Here is a 17,543-nt window from a genome sequence, read left to right on the forward strand (position 1 = left end):
TCTTCAGAAACTGCCCTCAGAGCACCGCCTCCGGCACCAACTCTCCCCATGGTGCCTCGGCTCTCAGAGCAGCCTCAGTGCCAGACACAGGCCCCGCCCAGTCAAACACGCTCAGGATCAGCGTGGAGCGCTGCCAGCACCCCTTGCCTTCACCTGTGGGCCGACTGTGCAGTCAAAATCACTCTTGACAAAAGGTGGGGAAAGGCGGTCCTCCTTGTTGGCGCAGCAGGTGAGGACACACCACTGCGAGCTGGCTGCAGCCGCCTCAGTGCGATTTCACTCCCTGCCTAGGAGTGACCACAGGGTCCGGCAGACCTCTCCTGACCTGCCGCTGCTCCCCTCAGCAGTGGACTTTGTCAGTCGGCCTGTCCTGCTCCCTGCTGACTCTGGGGAGTCCTTTCACCCCCTGCACCTCTGGCCTGCACCCCAGTTCTGCATGCTTAAATATTAAAAGGTGGGGAAAGGTAGGTGGAGGCCCCCGGTCCAGGGCCCAGAGAAGGAGCCCCAGGCTGACCTGTGACAGACAGCCGGAGCCAAGCTCAGAGCCAGGCTGAGGCAGCAAAAAGCCCGCTCAAACTCTGCCCCGAGAACAGTCGCCGCCATAACTACAAACGGGTGAACCGACTCGGCGTTACTGGGTCCTCAGGAGTCTGCCCCGGGGGGGGGGGGGGGGGCCAACAACACATTTACAGCCAGCTGATTCCAGAACAGAATCAACGCATCGTGAGTAAGAGAGCGAAGAGTAAGCGCCCACCAAGGCTTCCACGCTGACCGACCCAACACCATCGCCGTACAAGCCAGTTTATTGTCGGGTGCCCACATGTCCCGCTTGCTTCCCACGTCTGGCCGGCTCAGGCAGGTGACCACATCAGCAAGTTGAAAACTGCGTAAGGCATTCCTCACGTCGGAAGGAAGCAAGGTCACGCAGGAGGTTTGAGAACTCATGGCCATTTCTGGAAGCAGAGACCGTATGTGACAGGGCCAGCCTGTCCTGCTGCCCAACTCGGGCGAGGACGCTTTCCCACTGGATGACAGGTCACTCGCAGACAAAGCACCGTCTACTGGCGGAGCCTTCAGGGTCAGGAATCCACAATACCCAGGCCCCGCTTGCCCAGCCCCCCAGCGCCGAGCCCTCCCTGTGGGGCTGGTCAGGCTCGGTGCCCGAAAACGAACTCACTACTAGAATAGTGGAGCCAGGGCACAAGCCCTGTGGCAGCGCGCGCTGGACACGACAGTCCCCAGGGGTAGGCGCCTCGAGTTCCTCAGTCCGCAAGGGAGCCCGGGACGGCCACACGCCGCCACCTCACTGCACGCCAAACCACTGCTCCTGGTCAGCCCACTGAGCCGCCTCGCCGTCGCTGCCCTCCAGGTCCCCCTCTTCCCCGCTCCCCTCCATGTCGTCCACGTCCTCCTCCTGGGTGGCGTCCGTGGGGCTCTCCTCCTTCTCCATCTTCTGCATTCCCTCTAGGGACTTCTGGTCATTGGGGTCCAAACTAGGGACAACAAAACAAAGGTGCGACCTGAACCTCCGCCTGCAACCATGTCCCCAAATAGCAGGCCAACGGCCCCCGCTGGCGTGGCCGCTCCGACGGGGTCTACAGGCTGTTGAGGGCCACAGCAAGGGAAGGGGGCTCCGCCTGGGCTCAGAGCCCAGCTCGAGTGCTCTGCATGCAGGGCCTAGGGCTCTCGCACTCTCTCCCTCCGTCTGGCGCTCAATGACGCAAATTCAAAGGGCATTTCCTCCAGCCTGGGGCTTCCAAGTCCCAGGACCACAACATACTCCTGTCTTTCTTGAGTAAGGCGGCTGCATGTTCCGGTGACGGACTACGACCAATGGTCCGCCAAAACACACGGGCCCTGGGCAGGCCAGCAGCCGCTCGGCACGGTCGGACGCAGGCTGCCCTCCACCCCATTCAGCAGCCAACAGCCACCACACGTGCCGGCACCTGTACAGCGCAGAGGCCCCGGGACCTTACTGACCTGGCTCCTTGGCAACCTGCTCTTGCCTGTGCGCATCGCCTAGGCCAGCAGGTGCCCCATCTCTAGGAAATACCACCTCTGATGAAGTTTGTACTTTTCCACTTGTGTGTGGGTTTCCAAAAAGCAGGTGCTTATGTAACTGCACTGATGGGCGACTTCTCTGGATATCCCGAGTGGCCCTGCCCAGACCAGGACCCCACCCCTGCACCCTCCCTGCCTTCTGGAGACCGCTATGTGGGCACACAGCCAAGACTGAGCGCCCCAGAGCCGCGGCGTCCCGGGGGTTCCTGAGAGGCCAGGCACGAACACCCGGGGGTGTTCAGACTCAGTTAACAACAGGCCTTCACACAACCTGCGGCCACACAGACAACAATCCTCAAAGAAGCCACTTCTGCAGCAAGCCGTGAGAATGCCACCATTTAGTCAGCATTCACTTCACAGCAGGCACAGTGCCGGGAGCTTCACGTGGGATTACCCTTTCAGTCCTCAGTACCAATAAGGCAGCTACAGGCAAGGAAATGTATTAGCCACGAGCCCAAGAGAACAGGTGGTGAAGGCAGGGTCAGAATTCAGAGCTCAAGCTCGGAACTACCACAGTAAGTAGGAATATGGGAAAGTACTCACAACACTGATCTGAAAAGGCAGAATACAAAGTATCTCCACAGATAACCCTATGAAAACACGGACTCGTGTGGGCACGGCCAGGCAGAGCTGCACAAGCGGAAACAGATGCCGCCGTGTGTGCGCTGGCAAACAGTGAGGCAGTGCTTTACTGTCAATGTGCTCTGGAGCTCTGGAAACCCTAAGCGCCGCTGCTCACAGATAACCCATGCCCATGGTGCGCTCGCTGCCAGGCTGGCGCCTACCTGAGCGCAATACTGTACTGGTCCATCGCTTCCTGGTACTCGCTGACAGCCACGAGGAAGTCCCCCAGGATGCGGTGCAGGACACAGTCGCTCTGGTTGGCAAGCGCATTCCTCAGCAAGGCAATCCCATCCTCGTATTTCTGCTCCCTGCCTGCAGAGAAAGACTCTCATTTTCCTATGTACGCCACACCCCAAGCTGCATACCCGAGAGCACAGTGATCGCCACAGCCCGATAGTCCACTTGTAGAGGGCTTCAAGCGGTGGTATGGCAGGACGTGAGTCAGCCAGCTGGATCCCTAACCTATCAGGAGTCTTGCAGCGTGAGTCATGATGTTTTACACGTTCTCTTAGCCTAGGTTCAAACAAAAGGCAGAATGCATTTCATGTGCTTTCCTAGTCCAAACCCAGGAGTTCATCACCAATTTGAACTAAAAAGCATGCAGGCCAGAAGTCCTAAGAAAATCCATCGAAGTGGGGGAACTTCAAACTGGCCCCATTGGCTCAGACCCCAGACTCTTTCGGACAACTAGATCTGGACCCTAGAGCCTTACCAAGGACAGCTGGCACAGCCGGTCCACACCGGTCACTGCTGCATGTGGTCACTCCACAGGCCAACCTCAGGCCCAGCCCTGCTGCAGACCAGACACCTGTGCAGCCCCTGTAACCGCTGGGACAGGGCACCCCTGGTCTCAGGCGGAAAGAGTCGAAGCACCACGGCAAGGAAGTCACTTACTGAGCAGTTCTGCCTTCTTCACCACAGCCTTCACGTAGTCCGGCCTTTGGCTCAAGGCTTTATCTAACAGAGTTTTGGCTTTTTCCTGTGTCACTGGGTCTTCGAGACAAACAGTGGCCAGCAGGGTAAGGGTCTGGGCGTTGGCTCCTAGAGTTTTATAAACGTTGTTGGCCATGACCATGGCTTCCCGTATGCTGTTGGAAGCTAAGTAACATTCGATGAGACCTGGGGGGACAATCGCAGAAAAGTTCACCTACATGGCCGTCCCAAGCCTGCTTCCACTGGACACTCCCCACAGCACAACCCTGCCAGTTTCAGACAAGGGGCAGTTTGAGGAAAGCAGGGAGGGAGGACCAGGGTGCTTGCCTCCTGGGGGAAGTGCTCTTCGCACCTGATGAGGGGAAGTGCTAATGGCAACGGCACCCAACACATAGCCGGGAGCGGCAGCATGGGTGCTGGCCGTTAGCTGAAATAGGTAAAGCTATTTCCAACAGGAGGTTCCAGCGCCTCCACAAGAGGTGCCCTGTGGGGACACTACAGATGGCCAACTCTTCAAGAAGCTGGAGACGAGAGGGGTACTTGTTGGCATGAAGCACACATCAGAACAGAAAGCAGCTTAAACCCCAGACCACACAGTCCCTGGCAGATTTCTTCTGCACACTCCCCTACCCTAGCAGCGCTTGTGATATTTGTGCACATTTTACCACACACTTCAGCTACTGAACCAGAAACTGCCTAACTCTCAGGGGCAACATGTTGGGTTAGGAACAGGACGGTTTGCATCCCTTACTGAGTTGTTTTACGCCCCACGGAACTTCAGGAGGAAATACAAAGACCTTAGGGGGAGGGCGGAGAGCACCCCTGCCCAGCAGCCCGGCGCCCTTTCATCCCAGCACCAGCCAAAGGCTGGTCACTGGCTGGGCAGCGGGGTTCCTGGTGCCCCACCGTGCCAACAGGCACACAGCAGGGGAAATAAGCTTGACAACGGCAGCAGGAGGGTAGAGTCCCTTCCAGGATCAGGTGACCAAAGGCTTGGCCTGCTGAGGTATCTGTAAGAACAAAATCCTAACGGCATCGCGTTCTCGCTACTTCAATACATTTGTTCTTTATCCCAGCTTCCAAATTTTATTTCTCAATTTTGAACTCATCTTCCTGTTAAAAGCAAGGAACTCCCAGACTCCTGGGTTTATTTTTACATTCTTATAAAAATACACTTTGTAGAAACTCCATCTCTGAAGACCTACGTAGTGTCTGTGCCGAGTCACTGCGTGTTGCCAAAGCCCATACGCGCCTCTCAGCTCAGGGGTCAGTTCGCATGAACTGCAAAGGTCACAGAAGAGGCCACAGTCTGACCCCACCTGCCGCCCTGGAGGTCAGAACCACAGCTCCCCAGCCGACGGGAAGACACCGCGGCCAGACCAGACGGTGATGGCACAGCACTACCCAGGGTGCGGCCACTTCTGAGCACAGGCAAGGAGCGACCTCAACACCCCCTTATGAGCAAAAGGACAGAGAGATTCCCAAAGTGCGTGGTAGAAACCCCAGCAGAAGTTCGCCGGGAATCCTGATCACTGAAGCTGTGGCACGCAAACTCATGTGCACACCAGCATGTCCTGGAGGCTCAAGCCAGGCTATGCTGATCTCCAGGCCCCATACACGGGGCACCAGGATTTCCAGAAGCTCCAGGGGACCTGTGGGAACACATGGGGACTGTGCACCGCCACGAGGCCACCCCACTCCTCACCTTCATAGCAATCCAAGCGGCAAGGGGCAAGTCGGATGGCCTCCCGGAAGTGGATTATGGCCTCCTGGACTCTGCCCATGTTCCTGAGGGCCGCTCCCTTCAGCAGCAGAGCCTGGACGCTGTTGCTGTTCAGCTGAATGGCCTTGGCGCCTAAGTAGAGCGCCCGGGAGTAGCGTTTGCTATAAAAACTGTGACACCTGCAGGGAGACAGCCAAAGTCACGCAAGGAAACTAAGGAAAACTTAGCCCCACGTCCGCCTCCACATGATCTTGCTCCATACAAATCACATGAGCACCATCAGCCTAGGAGATGAGCGGGGCAGCACCTACGTGTGTGTTGCTGTGGGGTTCTGCTTCGGGAGGGCAACCAGGGAAGAACCTGGCCAGGAGACAGGCCCCGAGGGGCCGTCACCACTCAGGTGCCTTCAACCCCAAGCAGCAAGCGCAGCGTCCCACTTCCCAAACGAGGGGAACAGGAAAGAGGGGCGCGGTCTCCGTGCCACGGTGCCATGGGGCCAGCCAGCGTGTCTGGGAGACCACGCGTGCGCTGAAGTCTCCCAGGGAGAAGCACGCTCTTCTACGGGACCCGGAGCGGCGCTGGCTTAGCGCAGACCGACCCGGAGACCACCCAGGGCTCTGCGTGCTGGTCCGAAATGTTGAAGAGGCGGCAGCCGAGGCTCTCCACGTCCTCCAGGCGCCCGTCGCGCGCCAGCAGGTAGCCGTACACGTCCATCCCTAGGGAAGGGGCACCCTGAATGAGGCGGCAGCAGCAGCGTCCTCTCGGGGTGCAGCCACTGCCAAGCCCCGTGGGGACCCCTGCTCCTGTACCTCCCCAGCCACCCCCAGAGCCCCACTTCCTTACCAAATGACCAATGAGCAACACACACAGACATGTAAAGAGCGAAAGGGTCGCAGGACCCAGCCCACAACCCAAAGCCTGTGATCTGCGGGAACCGCTCGTCCCTGCAGCCTCTGCACATGTACAACCGTCCTAACCCTCAGGCAGAAAAGACCCAGGAAAGGCGCCAACAAGTGCTCCCCGAGAGACTGAGGCCGGCAGGAGCACCAGCTCAATATACCAGTTAGCCCCAGAAAAAGGAGGCCTACTCCAGAAAAAGCACCCGATTCTCTCTGCAACCTGGTTCGCCTGTAAGTGCTCCCTTGCACCCCCCACAAAACTGTTGTCCCTGTTCCGTAAAAGAGCCTAGCACTTGTCACCCATCTCCCGCTGTTTCCCCTCCACCCCTTTCTGTGTGTGGGACTGGGGTTGCGGGGGATCTTGTGTCTCAGCGGGGTTATAGCCACACCCCTGCCGGCCCTCACGCAGGCCGGAGCAGCCAGCTCCTACAGAATCAGTGTCTCTCAAACCATATTCACCATGAGCGTGGACAGCCGGGAAAGAGAAGTAAACACTGGGCTGAGGGAGACCTCATCTTTCTGGACCTCGCTCCCCATTGACAGGCCAGCGAAGAAGGTACCCTCCCCCAGGCCTCCTGTGACTGAAGGAGGCCGCAGGCATGTGAGGTCTCAAGACTGGCTTTCCCGTGGCCTTTTGGGCCTTCACAGGCAGATGCCAGCCACTGACCTTATTTCCCGAGCACGAATTTGTCACTTGTCAGCCGGCCTTGAAAGCCCTATGCTTCATACCTGCAGCTGCAATCTTTCTAGCCAGACGGCTACCCCAATTACTCCTTTTGATCACCTCACCCTTCCTTAGTATCTGCTCACTGACTTCCCTTTAACTGCACTAAATCAGAGTAAAATTAAATTACTTTAAGGATGCAATGCTGCTGGGGACCCAGTGAACCTTCAGTCAGGGATGTGGGAGCCCGAGCAGTACTGAGAGGCTGTGACTGCTCTCAAAACTCATCACCTGTGGAGATGACCCTTCTGGAAAAACAACTGCTCAAAATGGAATTGCCCAGGCCTTATGGACAGGTGTCGGGAGGTAAAAGGCTACTCTCATAACTTTTACAACTATTTCAATTAAAAAAAAAAAGTATCCTGCTCCATTCTCCACTTTCTCTGACCAGACCCTCCCGGGCCACTTCCGCCCTGCCCCGCCCCAAGAATTACGTACCTTTGATCAGATAAGGGTCCAACATCTGTGCCTGTTCAAACTTCAATACAGAGTTTTTATTGTCTCCAGCTCTGAAGTACAGATCTGCTAAGCTTCCCAGTAGATCCACATTATCTCGCAGTAAGGACTTTTTCTCCAGGGAACTTTAAAATATCAAACATTGAACCTTACAATCTACGAAGGTGCCATTTTCTTTAGTGTATTTCTGAAACTTTTATAAGAAAGTGAAATGTGCACAGCAGACTTCCTTTCCTAGCCTCATCTTTTTAAAAGGTTAGCGAGAACATAACAAGTGTATTAGATAAAGTGGAAATCTCTATTACACGCAAAGAACTTTCTGGCTGCCACCTTTCGGAGAACAACATTCCTTTGAGATGTGAAAGGTTATCTCATTGGGGCCCTCCCCCAGTGATGCAACTGGTTAAAGCGCAGCACTATGAAGCTGTCCACAGCTCCTGCAGCACGAGTTTGATCCTCAAGGCAGGAGTGACCCACTGGGCGCAGCAGACCCCTCCTGTCTCCCTGCTGCTCCCTCAGCAGTGGACTTCGTCAATCTGCCTGTTTCGTTCCCCATGTCTCTGGTGAGTGCTCTCATCCCCCGCCCCCCACCTCTGTACCCCAGTTCTTGTATGCATGAGTAAATAAATCCTTAAAAAAAAAGTTGTTTCGGCCCTCCCTGGTGGCGCAGCGGGTTAAAGCACAGCACTGAGAATCTGAAGCCACTTCCGCATGAGTTCTATTCCCGCCTGCCGCCTGCCCTGGAGGAGACCACATGGCGAGCCAGACCTCTCCGGACCCGCCCGCTGCTCCCCTCAGCAGTGTACTTCGTCAATCTGCCTGTTCTGCTCCCCACTCTGTCTCTGGTGAAGCCTCTCACCGCCCCTGAGCCTCTGGCCTGTACCCCAGTTCTGTATGAATAAATAAATAAATCTTTAAAAAAAAAAAAAAAAAAAAAAAAAAAAGTTGTTTCATCCAACAAGGCAGCTACTGAACCCAATCCGTCTGCCTAACAAAAGCCCCAGTCTTTTGTCTTTGGAAGATGCCTGGCTAGAACGAAGGCCTCAGCCCAAGGTGCCACCCAGGCCGACACCACAATAACCTGAATAAACTCCGGACTGCCCCGAACAGCTGCTCTTCATGCTTCATGGTACCCTGCTTTGCAGGGCTGCTATGTTTCCAAGAAGGGAGCTGAATGCAGTGCAGGACCTTCAGCAGAGATTACTGCACTTGAGACTGTCCATGAACAACTGGCCACAACACCTGGAGACAAGCAGCTCATCCTCCCTGTTTTGGTCATTTAGCTATGCAGCCCTCTGGCCTCAAGAACAAAGAATCGATTTGGGGGCTCTCACCAGATGGTGTTGATCGCTCTAGAGTTGTCCCCAGTGTGCACAAAAGCGTACGCTTTGATCCACACAGAAAGCCAGTCCAGGTTGGGCACGGTCTGGATCACGTTCATCGTCATGGAGGCCACCTCCGCGCCCTTCACGGAGAGGGAGAGCAAGCCTAGGGCGCAGAAGGGAGGGCAGTGAGGCGCAGCACCCACGCAACAGTTCCAGGGCGGCATACTGCTGAGGCCACCCTAGGGTGGCCCCCTTTCTAGTCTAAGCAAGGTGCAGACAGCCAACCAGACCAAATGTGGTGTTTCTCGATCAGAGAAAGACAGTGGCCTGCTGCGTTAGCCTCGAGGTCGGAGGCCTGGGCCGCTTCACAGGCTTAAGTATTTTGGCATAACCAAGACTGAGAACCACCTAGGGAGAAAATAGGCAGAGAACGACCGTACCAAGAATGGCATCGAGGGCCAGGGGGCACTGCCTCAGCACTTCCTTATAGCTGGTCACCGAAGGGCGCTCCTGGCCAGCCTTCTTGTACAGGTTGGCCAGCATCATGTTTATCTGTGACAAACAGAAACAAAGATGATAAGTACATGTATTTTGCAAAGAAAATAGCTTGTAATCAGAAATACCAGGTACTATTCTACGTCTGAATGAAAAATCTACTCACAGCCTTATAGAAATAAGTGAAGAACAATCCCATTCTTCACAGAAAAGAGGCAAATACTGCCCTTTGCTCTTCCAAGAGCCGCCTATTTCTAAGAGGAACATCAAATTACCTTCTCACTTACCCCAACAGGTCCATTGATATCTAGACCAAAGATGCTGCCTCTGGAAAGAGGAATATTTACTGGGAGAAATGTTATAGCATTTTAATTACCTTGAGTCTTAACCTTAAACAAGATGAACCAGAGGCCTTCCAGGGCGCAGGGGTGAGTCTCAGTGCCATCAGGTGGTCATCGACCACTGCGCCTGGGTGCAATCCCCGGCCAGAAGGGGCCCCAGGGCGCAGCAGGCCTCTCCTGTCTCCCTGCTGCTCCCTCAGCAGGGGGTTTCAGGGGATCCACTTATTCTGCTCCCCCACTGTCTCTGGGGAGCCCTCTAAACCCCCCACACCCTGCTGTGCCGCTAGCCTACACCCCAGTTCTTATAGGCATAAATAAACCTTTAAAATAAAAACAACTATCCTTGAATTGTTCAAGTTATGTATTTTAAATGTAATTATTATCAAGGTGTAAGAAAGCGAGGATTTCTTAACACAGCTAGTTAAGAAAGAACAGATGAATTTTCCCTAAAAAGGAAACAGATACAGAAGTGTATCTCTGACAGCCTAGTTGTCAGACTCTAGCCTTGATTTTTTTTTTTTTTCAAAACATTGATTATTTATGCATATAAGGACTGGGGTGCAGTCCAGAGGTGTTGTGGGGGGTGAGAGGATTCCCCAGAAACAGAGTAGGGAGAAGGGAGACAGGCGGGGTCTGCTGCGTTCTGGGGTCCCTTCCTGGCTGGGGATCTTGCTCAGGCAGCAGAGGCTGGACAGCTCATAGTGCTGCGAAGCCCACACCAGCAGGGAGGCCCAAAGGCCGCCCTTTCTAGTGCTTAGTGTGAAGCCCTCGCTGACTTACTACCAAACAATGCTACAAAAATCAAACTGCCTCCACAGGCGACAATGACCCACACTGGTTGTACTAATTAAATGCCGTGAGTGCATTTTTAGCACAATTCAAATCTGGAAGTCAGTAAAACAACTGTCCCTAAAAAGGCAACAGGGATAGTACAAGAAAACCTAAAATTTACAGATAACACAGAAGTTCAAAGGAAGTGATAAATGACCGTGTACAAAGAGAAAAACACAATACCCCATTGAAAGTCATCAGATCTTACATGTAAAAAACAGTGTCTGCCAAATCATTACCTTAAGGAAACAGTTAACATATGGCACAAAGGAAAAAAACACCAACTCCTAAGGTCTGTGTGGGTTTGTACACAGGGCTGGTACACCAGAGAGTTAAAAGCGCAGTTCTGCCCACGCAGGGCATGTGTTCCGAGTGTGGACTCAGAGTTAGCAGACAATCTCGTACGGCGCTAGGACTTTTTGCTTGACCTCAGATTTCTTTGCTGAAAATGCAAAGAAGGTACTTAAAACTCCAGTATGAGTGACAAGACTTGAGAAGAGGATAGGCTTAAATTCAAGATTCTTTCTCAACTGTTTGCTATGAACGTTTGAGCAGCACCGCCTGTCTCAACAAACAGTAAAATTATCTTCAATCTACCTGTCACTTGGAAATAGTGAGTTTTAAGTACTAACAAGAAAATCCACTGTTTCTAAGACAGTCTTACTTCAACACACCATAAAGCCACATCCCCCCAGTTACAAACACAAGCAACTGCCATTTCCTGAAGTCTCCATAAACTGTATGTTGGTATATTTACTCGGGAAAGTCAAAGATTCACCAGGACACAGCCGTCTTGTGGGGGAAGTGTCCTCTGAAACATGAAGGTGTGCGTGGCAGAGTTTGCCACACACCAGACGCTCCTCTAGACATACTCTGACTCGGACTCAGGGCCAGCCGACGCCCTACCAGGTCTGTGGCTGAAGTGTGTGTCGCCCACCAGTAAGCCAGCTCTGCAGTGAAGTCATGTGCTCCAGGCCGGCTCCAGATGGTGGCGGCAACTACCCAATGCTGGCTACCCCTGCTGAATCAGTCTGGGCCACTGCTCAGTTTCCAAAATGTCCCCAAAGGAGCATGGTGTATTTTCAGTAAGACCAGGGTACATTTCCAGGAAGTAACAGGCATCATTAACAATTTATAACCAAAAGGGCTTTCCCAAATTCAGCCGCGTTGGACATGCCAGAGGATGACCCTCTGGCCGTGTCAGAGCATGGTGCGGCATGCAGCAGCACTCACTGTGAGACGAGGTAGTCCACAGAGGCTCCGACTGTAACTGAGCGCAGTGGGCACCACGAAATGCGCTTGATTAAAAAACCCAGAACTGGGCCCTCCCTGGTGGCGCAGTGGGTTAAAGCACTGCACTGAGAAACTAAAGCCGCTTCCGCATGAGTTCGATCCCCGCCTGTCCCGGAGGTGACCACTTCCGCATCTCTGGCCTGTACCCCAGTTCTGTATGAATAAATAAATCTTTAAAAACAAACAAACAAACATAAAAACCCAGAACTGGTAAATGAATTCTTGTCATGAAGAGGAACTTACACACATTCTCATTAAGTTTAGTTACTGTTAAAGCCCAGCAACACATGGGTGAAAAACACTACAATGAGCAGGGCCGCCACTGCTCAGAATCCAGACAGGGCCAAAGGGCACAGGGTCCCTTCTGTATAATCCTGTGTGTTCATTCAGCACAGAACTTTCCCTCTGAAATGCAAGGGCCAAGTGATATGGCCACGAGCTGCGAAGAATCAACCCTGAGGGCAAGCAAGGAGCCTCACCGCTCTAACCGGACCTCGTACTTCCAAATACCCTAAAGCACGTCCACTATGATTTACATTTTTTTAATTAAAAAAAAAAAAAAAAAAACTCCTTACAGAATAGCACTTCGCATTTACTCACTGTTTCCAAGTTAGCAGAGACAGTACTGTTATTGCCATCTTATTTCTAAATGACAGTAAATCCTGATTCAGTGACCTGCTCAAGTTCACACTGCATATATCTTGTACACCTAAACTCAGGTGGTGAGTCTGACTGATTTCAGGTGAACTGTTCTCTTCACTCTGCGATACTACCAAATGAATCACAGATACCTATCCCAAACACAAGAACTACAGCCCTGCTTCTGAAAATAAAAGGATCAACAAAAGCATTTACATTAGCAAGGGCACACCCACAGATCACAAACACTGAGTTCTAAAGTAGTATTGCTGGGAGGCCCTGGCGGCCGGAGGGTTAACAAGTCTCAGCACTATCAAGCTCTCCCCAGCCACTGCAGCAAGCCTGAGCCCCAGCCAGGGAGTACCCCCCCACCCCCGCTGCCTACTGCACCCCTCAGCAGTGTTTCAGTGGATCCACCTGTTTTGCTCCCCACTCTGATGATTCCTTTCATCCCCTGCACCTCTGGTCTATACCCAGTTCTTGTGTGCATAAATAAGTCTTAAAAAAAAAAACAAAACACGAAGAATAAACACTTGTGTTCTCCTGTATTTTTAGGGCCTCTTGTAAGGAAATCACTCATCTATGTCTCTGGGTATCCACATCCTTAACAGGAGAACAAGGAGAGTCCAAAGTAAAAGATAGGCTCAACAGGGCATGGAGGAAGAGGTCAGGTGACCTGGGAGGATGACCATAAGAAGTCAACTGTTATTTCAACTTACTTTGGGAGTTCTCTGTCTTGAAGGGATCCCATCAAGTATAGCAATGGCATCTTTATCTTGCTTTAGCATGGTGTAACACTCAGCCATTTTGTATTTCACTTCAATTTCAGAAGGAAGACACTAAGAAGCAATGAAAACATCTACTCAAAATATTACTTCAACAGCATGGCAGGTCTTCAACATAAACAGTTAACCCGACCCAGCAGTGCTGCTGCTACATGTATACATCCAGGAGAAGCGACAACCTGTGTCCACACGAATAGCTCCGCAGCATCTGAACAGGCAGACAGTGGAAACAATACAACTGTCCAACAACTAAGGAATAAAATGCAACATATCTACGACGCATTCAGCAATGAAAAATAAAGGATTCATGACATAACATAAATCAACCATAAAAATAGTATGCTAGAGACTATTTCTGATCCTTCTGTCCTCTACAATACACTTTTTCTTTCTCTCTCTCAAAAAAAAAGAGCCAAACATAAAAGGGGAGGGAGGGAGAGGGAGAGGGGGAGGGGGGGAGAGGGAGGGAGGGAGAGAGGGAGGGAGAGGGAGAGGGAGAGGGAGAGAGGGAGAGAGGGAGGGAGAGGGAGAGGGAGAGGGAGAGGGAGAGAGGGAGAGAGGGAGGGAGAGGGAGAGGGAGAGGGAGAGAGGGAGAGGGAGAGAGTCTGTGTGTGTCATTCATCTGACAAGTCTGGAGTGGTTAAATCCCAAGAAAGCTCATGGTTCCCAGGGCTGACAAGAGAGCAAAGGGTCCTTCCCGGGATATGGAAATGTTCTGAAACTAGTGGTGACTGGCTGCATGATATGCGAATACATCAAAACCCAGTGAAATTTATAGCATGTAAACTGTGTCTCAATCTTTCAAAATTCTCTGAAGATAAAATGTATTTTATTCACATGAAAAGATTTAGCATGGTGACTGGCATACTGAATTGCTTGAAATGCACTTCCAAGAGTGATCCTATTTGGATCCTATTTGGACTTTCAATCAGTGTTAGAGAAACAGGAAATCCTAGTAATCACTTCTCTGCTAACAAAAAATCCCCAAAGATTTTACATAAAGAGAGAAAAATTTACAGACCTTAAGAAAAAGCAATTACTTTTTTTTAAGTGTGGAAAAATACACTCAGATTTCTTTGGGTGCAGTGTCCAGCTGGGAGGGATCGTGCTCCCTGAAATAAGCCAGAAAGAAAAAGAAAGTACCGGATGGTCTCACTCATGTAGAGGAATGTAGAGGGCCAAGTAAGGGATCAGGAAAACAAAGTAACTATAATAAAGCAAAAATCGAAGTCACCGGCAACTTTAAGCCAGAGACATTCTACAGGGGGTGGGGACCAGGATCCGAGCAGAGGTGGGAGGAGCAGAGGACTGCGGTGGGGATTTCACCGGGACTATAACCGGGTGAGAAAGCACAAAAATGAAGAGTGTTATAAAAATACATATATTAAAGTGGAAAAATACAAAGCAGAATAAACATGACTTAAAATTTCACCCCCAGGTCATTCTACTGACTTTCCAATTAAATATAAGATGTGCGGGTAGTCTACAGGTTCAAATTTAAAAGTGAAGGTTCCCCTCCCTAAAGCTTTCCACCATTCACTGATTTCCTTCTCGCACACAAACCTTTCGCGTGTGTTAGCCATGTGTTTTAGGCAGGTATGCCCACACACTCTCACTTTTAAGCAAAAAGTGCATGGGAAACACTGCTTCAATTTTGAAAAATTAATATACAGCTCTTTCCAAGCCAGCACGTCGCTCTCATTTTCCCTTTCTTCAGCAGCTCCACCTTCAAATCCCTCACAGCCGACTGTAATTTGAGCAGAACCTACCGATGAAAACTTTTGCTTCCAGTTTCTTTTCTTATAAACAATACTGCAGCAAGCAGCCTCTAACACACTGCAGATCCTCTCTCTAGTTCATTATTTACTTTCTTAGACCACGGACACCTGTGGACAGTACTGACCTTCCCCCAGGTTCAGTCCCCGAGCTCTCGCACCATGCACTCTCTGCCCCTTCTGCTCGCCCTCCCCGCTGACCCCTCAAACCCTCCCTTGCTCTAAGGTCAAGCTTGCAAGCTCTGCCTTTCCCCACCCTGGTTTGGCTTCTTGATATTCCAGATGGAAGCGCAACCATCTGGAAATCTTCTGGTGAGTCGGCCATTAGAGTTCATGTCTAACAACGAGACGATTCCGGCAAATGGTGAAATGAAAATATTTTCCAGTAATTTAACTATTTAAGCAATCTAAACTGGCAGGAGTTGTTAGGTTATTTCCCATAAATTTCTCTAGGCACTTAGCCCTAATAACTGAGCTACGTTTTAAAAATGTTACGTCGGTTAACATCATACAAATCCCCTAAATTTTGAGTTCTGTGTCTGTAAGAGGAGGAACATCCGGCTTCAGTTAGAACCTAAGTACACTATGCTTAACTCCACTTATGGATTAGTCCACAGAGTGACTTCTGCTTGACCCTTTCTGCTTGGCTGGATGTAATCTTGCATGCACCTAAGTGGTTTTTTCACCTTTGTTTCTCCACTTAGTTCCCTTCTAAAATTATTTTTTAGTCCATCGTCTTCTACAATTATACAGTAAAGACTTCACTCTCTTTTGCTCTTCGAAGAAAAAAAAAAACAGCCCCCATCACATGCCAACCTCCAGTTACCTGGCTTTGCGGAGTAGATGCAGAATTCCCAGTTGAAGGCCTCACTTTGGACGTTTTGCTCAGTGCCTTCTTCTGCTGCAGGGCCATGGCGTACCGGCTCACAGCGTTCCGGTACTCCCTGTCGTGGAAGAGGGCATCTGCGTGGTACGCCAACAGCTGGTACTTCTGAGATGGGGAGAACAGCTCCCTAGGACAGAGTACAGCCCACATCAGTTATACCAGCTCCCCTGGTGTCCACAAAAGCCTGGCACACAGCCTTGAGCGATAATTAGAAAGTCAATATAGGTACCTTCCTCGGTGGCCCCTAACAAGGCATTAGCCACTCTCTGAGAGGGTCAAGCCCTCTAGGAAATTGCCTCAAATTACTGTTTACTTCTTTGCTTACTATAAAAGCAACAATACCGCTAAGTCAAATTCAAAAAATACAGAGGCATACAAAAGTAATGTAATACATCTTTTCCTTCCTTCTTTAGCACAAGCCTTCCAATTTAATAATTGGGTACACTCTCTTATGCTAACATCAATTTCTAGGACCATACAAAGATCATAGAGAGCAATCGCTAATATTTCCAAACAACTGAAGGACACTGGAAATGTCCCTGCTGACCCTTCTGAGGTAAGGTCATACAGGAAGGACGAAGGAGATGCCAACTTTCAGTGCTGAAGACAGGGGGTATTGAAATACTGAAGAATAAGTTAAGTCAATGGATAAAGTTACCAAGGTTATTTTTTCACTTTACATACAAAAGCAAACATCTTTAGCACCTGAAAGAATTTTTAAGAGTTTAAAAACCAGGTAGAAGGACTGATTTTTTTTTAGCCTTATTTAACCCTGAATACTGCTCACACATAATTAACTACCTAGAAACTGGTCATTCTTAATGAGAAACTCCTGTTTTTAACCTCCAGCTCCACCCACTCATCCTGCTACTTCCAAGAATTTTCTTCATAGGCAGAAGCTGTGGCGGCTGTTTTGACAATCACTGTCAAAAAACTAGAGGCTGTTAATTCCTCAACAACAGACTCAAGAACAGATCCTGCAGATTAGGAGCCGCCAGGCAAGGCGCTGGAGAGAATGGGACTAAACACTAAATGCTAACACCGCGGGGTGTTTCCACCGGGTTGGAAGTAATGAAAAGGTTCTGGAATTGGTGATGGTTGCCCAACTCTGAATATACTTAAATCCACAAAAATGAGTTGTTTCAGAGGGTAAATTCTATGACATGTAAATTTTACCTGAATAGCAAAAATAATTTTAAAAAGTATTTGTAAGTCAAAAAGTCACAAAGGAATTTAAGAGATTACGAGGTAGAGTGAGTGACCGAGGTAGAGTGAGTGACCGTGAGCACCAACTGAGAGCTCTTGCAAATGCCATTCCACAGACTCTGGGAACTAAGTTGTAAGGATCGAGCCGGCGGTTTCCTTGACACACACCCCTCGCCTTTGCTCCCCGTTTCAGGGCTGCAGGAGCAGCCGCCACAGCTAAGGAGGGGGGTGGGGTGGGGGTGGGGTCGAGACTCGTCCACCCCGCGGCCGTGCTTCCAGCACTTTCGCTCCTGTTGTAGCCATGATCACTGCTAGCTCAGTAGGAAATTATAAGTGAGGGTCATAGGGGCCTCCGGGTGGCGCAAGGGCTAAGTCCGGGGGTGACCACCGGGAGAGCAGACCCCCGCAGCGCCCCCTGCGTGTCAGAGCCGCCTGCTCTGCTCCCCTCGGTGCCTCACCCCTACACCCAGCTCCCGTGCGCACAACTAACTAAACCTGAGGAAAAAACGCAGGGTCAGAGTTCCCACGCGCGGGCCAGCTGACCGCC

At 51.0% G+C, this 17,543-nt stretch overlaps 1 protein-coding gene across 1 annotated transcript in view; it reads right to left on the reverse strand.

The window, feature by feature from the left end:
* Nucleotides 1-665: 665 nt before the first annotated feature.
* The window catches only part of ANAPC7 (anaphase promoting complex subunit 7), a 22,582-nt gene continuing 5,704 nt past the window's right edge, over nucleotides 666-17,543 (reverse strand). Inside the window, exons 2-12 of the mRNA XM_004690728.2 lie at nucleotides 17,492-17,534; nucleotides 15,731-15,917; nucleotides 13,064-13,183; nucleotides 9,186-9,297; nucleotides 8,755-8,908; nucleotides 7,403-7,545; nucleotides 5,940-6,057; nucleotides 5,324-5,520; nucleotides 3,580-3,804; nucleotides 2,847-2,997; nucleotides 666-1,493 (exon numbers count right to left, since the gene is read on the reverse strand). Coding sequence (XP_004690785.2) covers nucleotides 1,304-1,493; nucleotides 2,847-2,997; nucleotides 3,580-3,804; nucleotides 5,324-5,520; nucleotides 5,940-6,057; nucleotides 7,403-7,545; nucleotides 8,755-8,908; nucleotides 9,186-9,297; nucleotides 13,064-13,183; nucleotides 15,731-15,917; nucleotides 17,492-17,534 — 1,640 coding nt within the window. The 3' untranslated portion in view covers nucleotides 666-1,303. The remainder of the gene's footprint in view (nucleotides 1,494-2,846; nucleotides 2,998-3,579; nucleotides 3,805-5,323; nucleotides 5,521-5,939; nucleotides 6,058-7,402; nucleotides 7,546-8,754; nucleotides 8,909-9,185; nucleotides 9,298-13,063; nucleotides 13,184-15,730; nucleotides 15,918-17,491; nucleotides 17,535-17,543) is intronic.

Source organism: Condylura cristata, unplaced genomic scaffold, assembly GCF_000260355.1.
Source record: "Condylura cristata isolate star-nosed mole 26May11 unplaced genomic scaffold, ConCri1.0 scaffold00029, whole genome shotgun sequence".
NCBI classification, from domain to species: domain Eukaryota; kingdom Metazoa; phylum Chordata; class Mammalia; order Eulipotyphla; family Talpidae; genus Condylura; species Condylura cristata.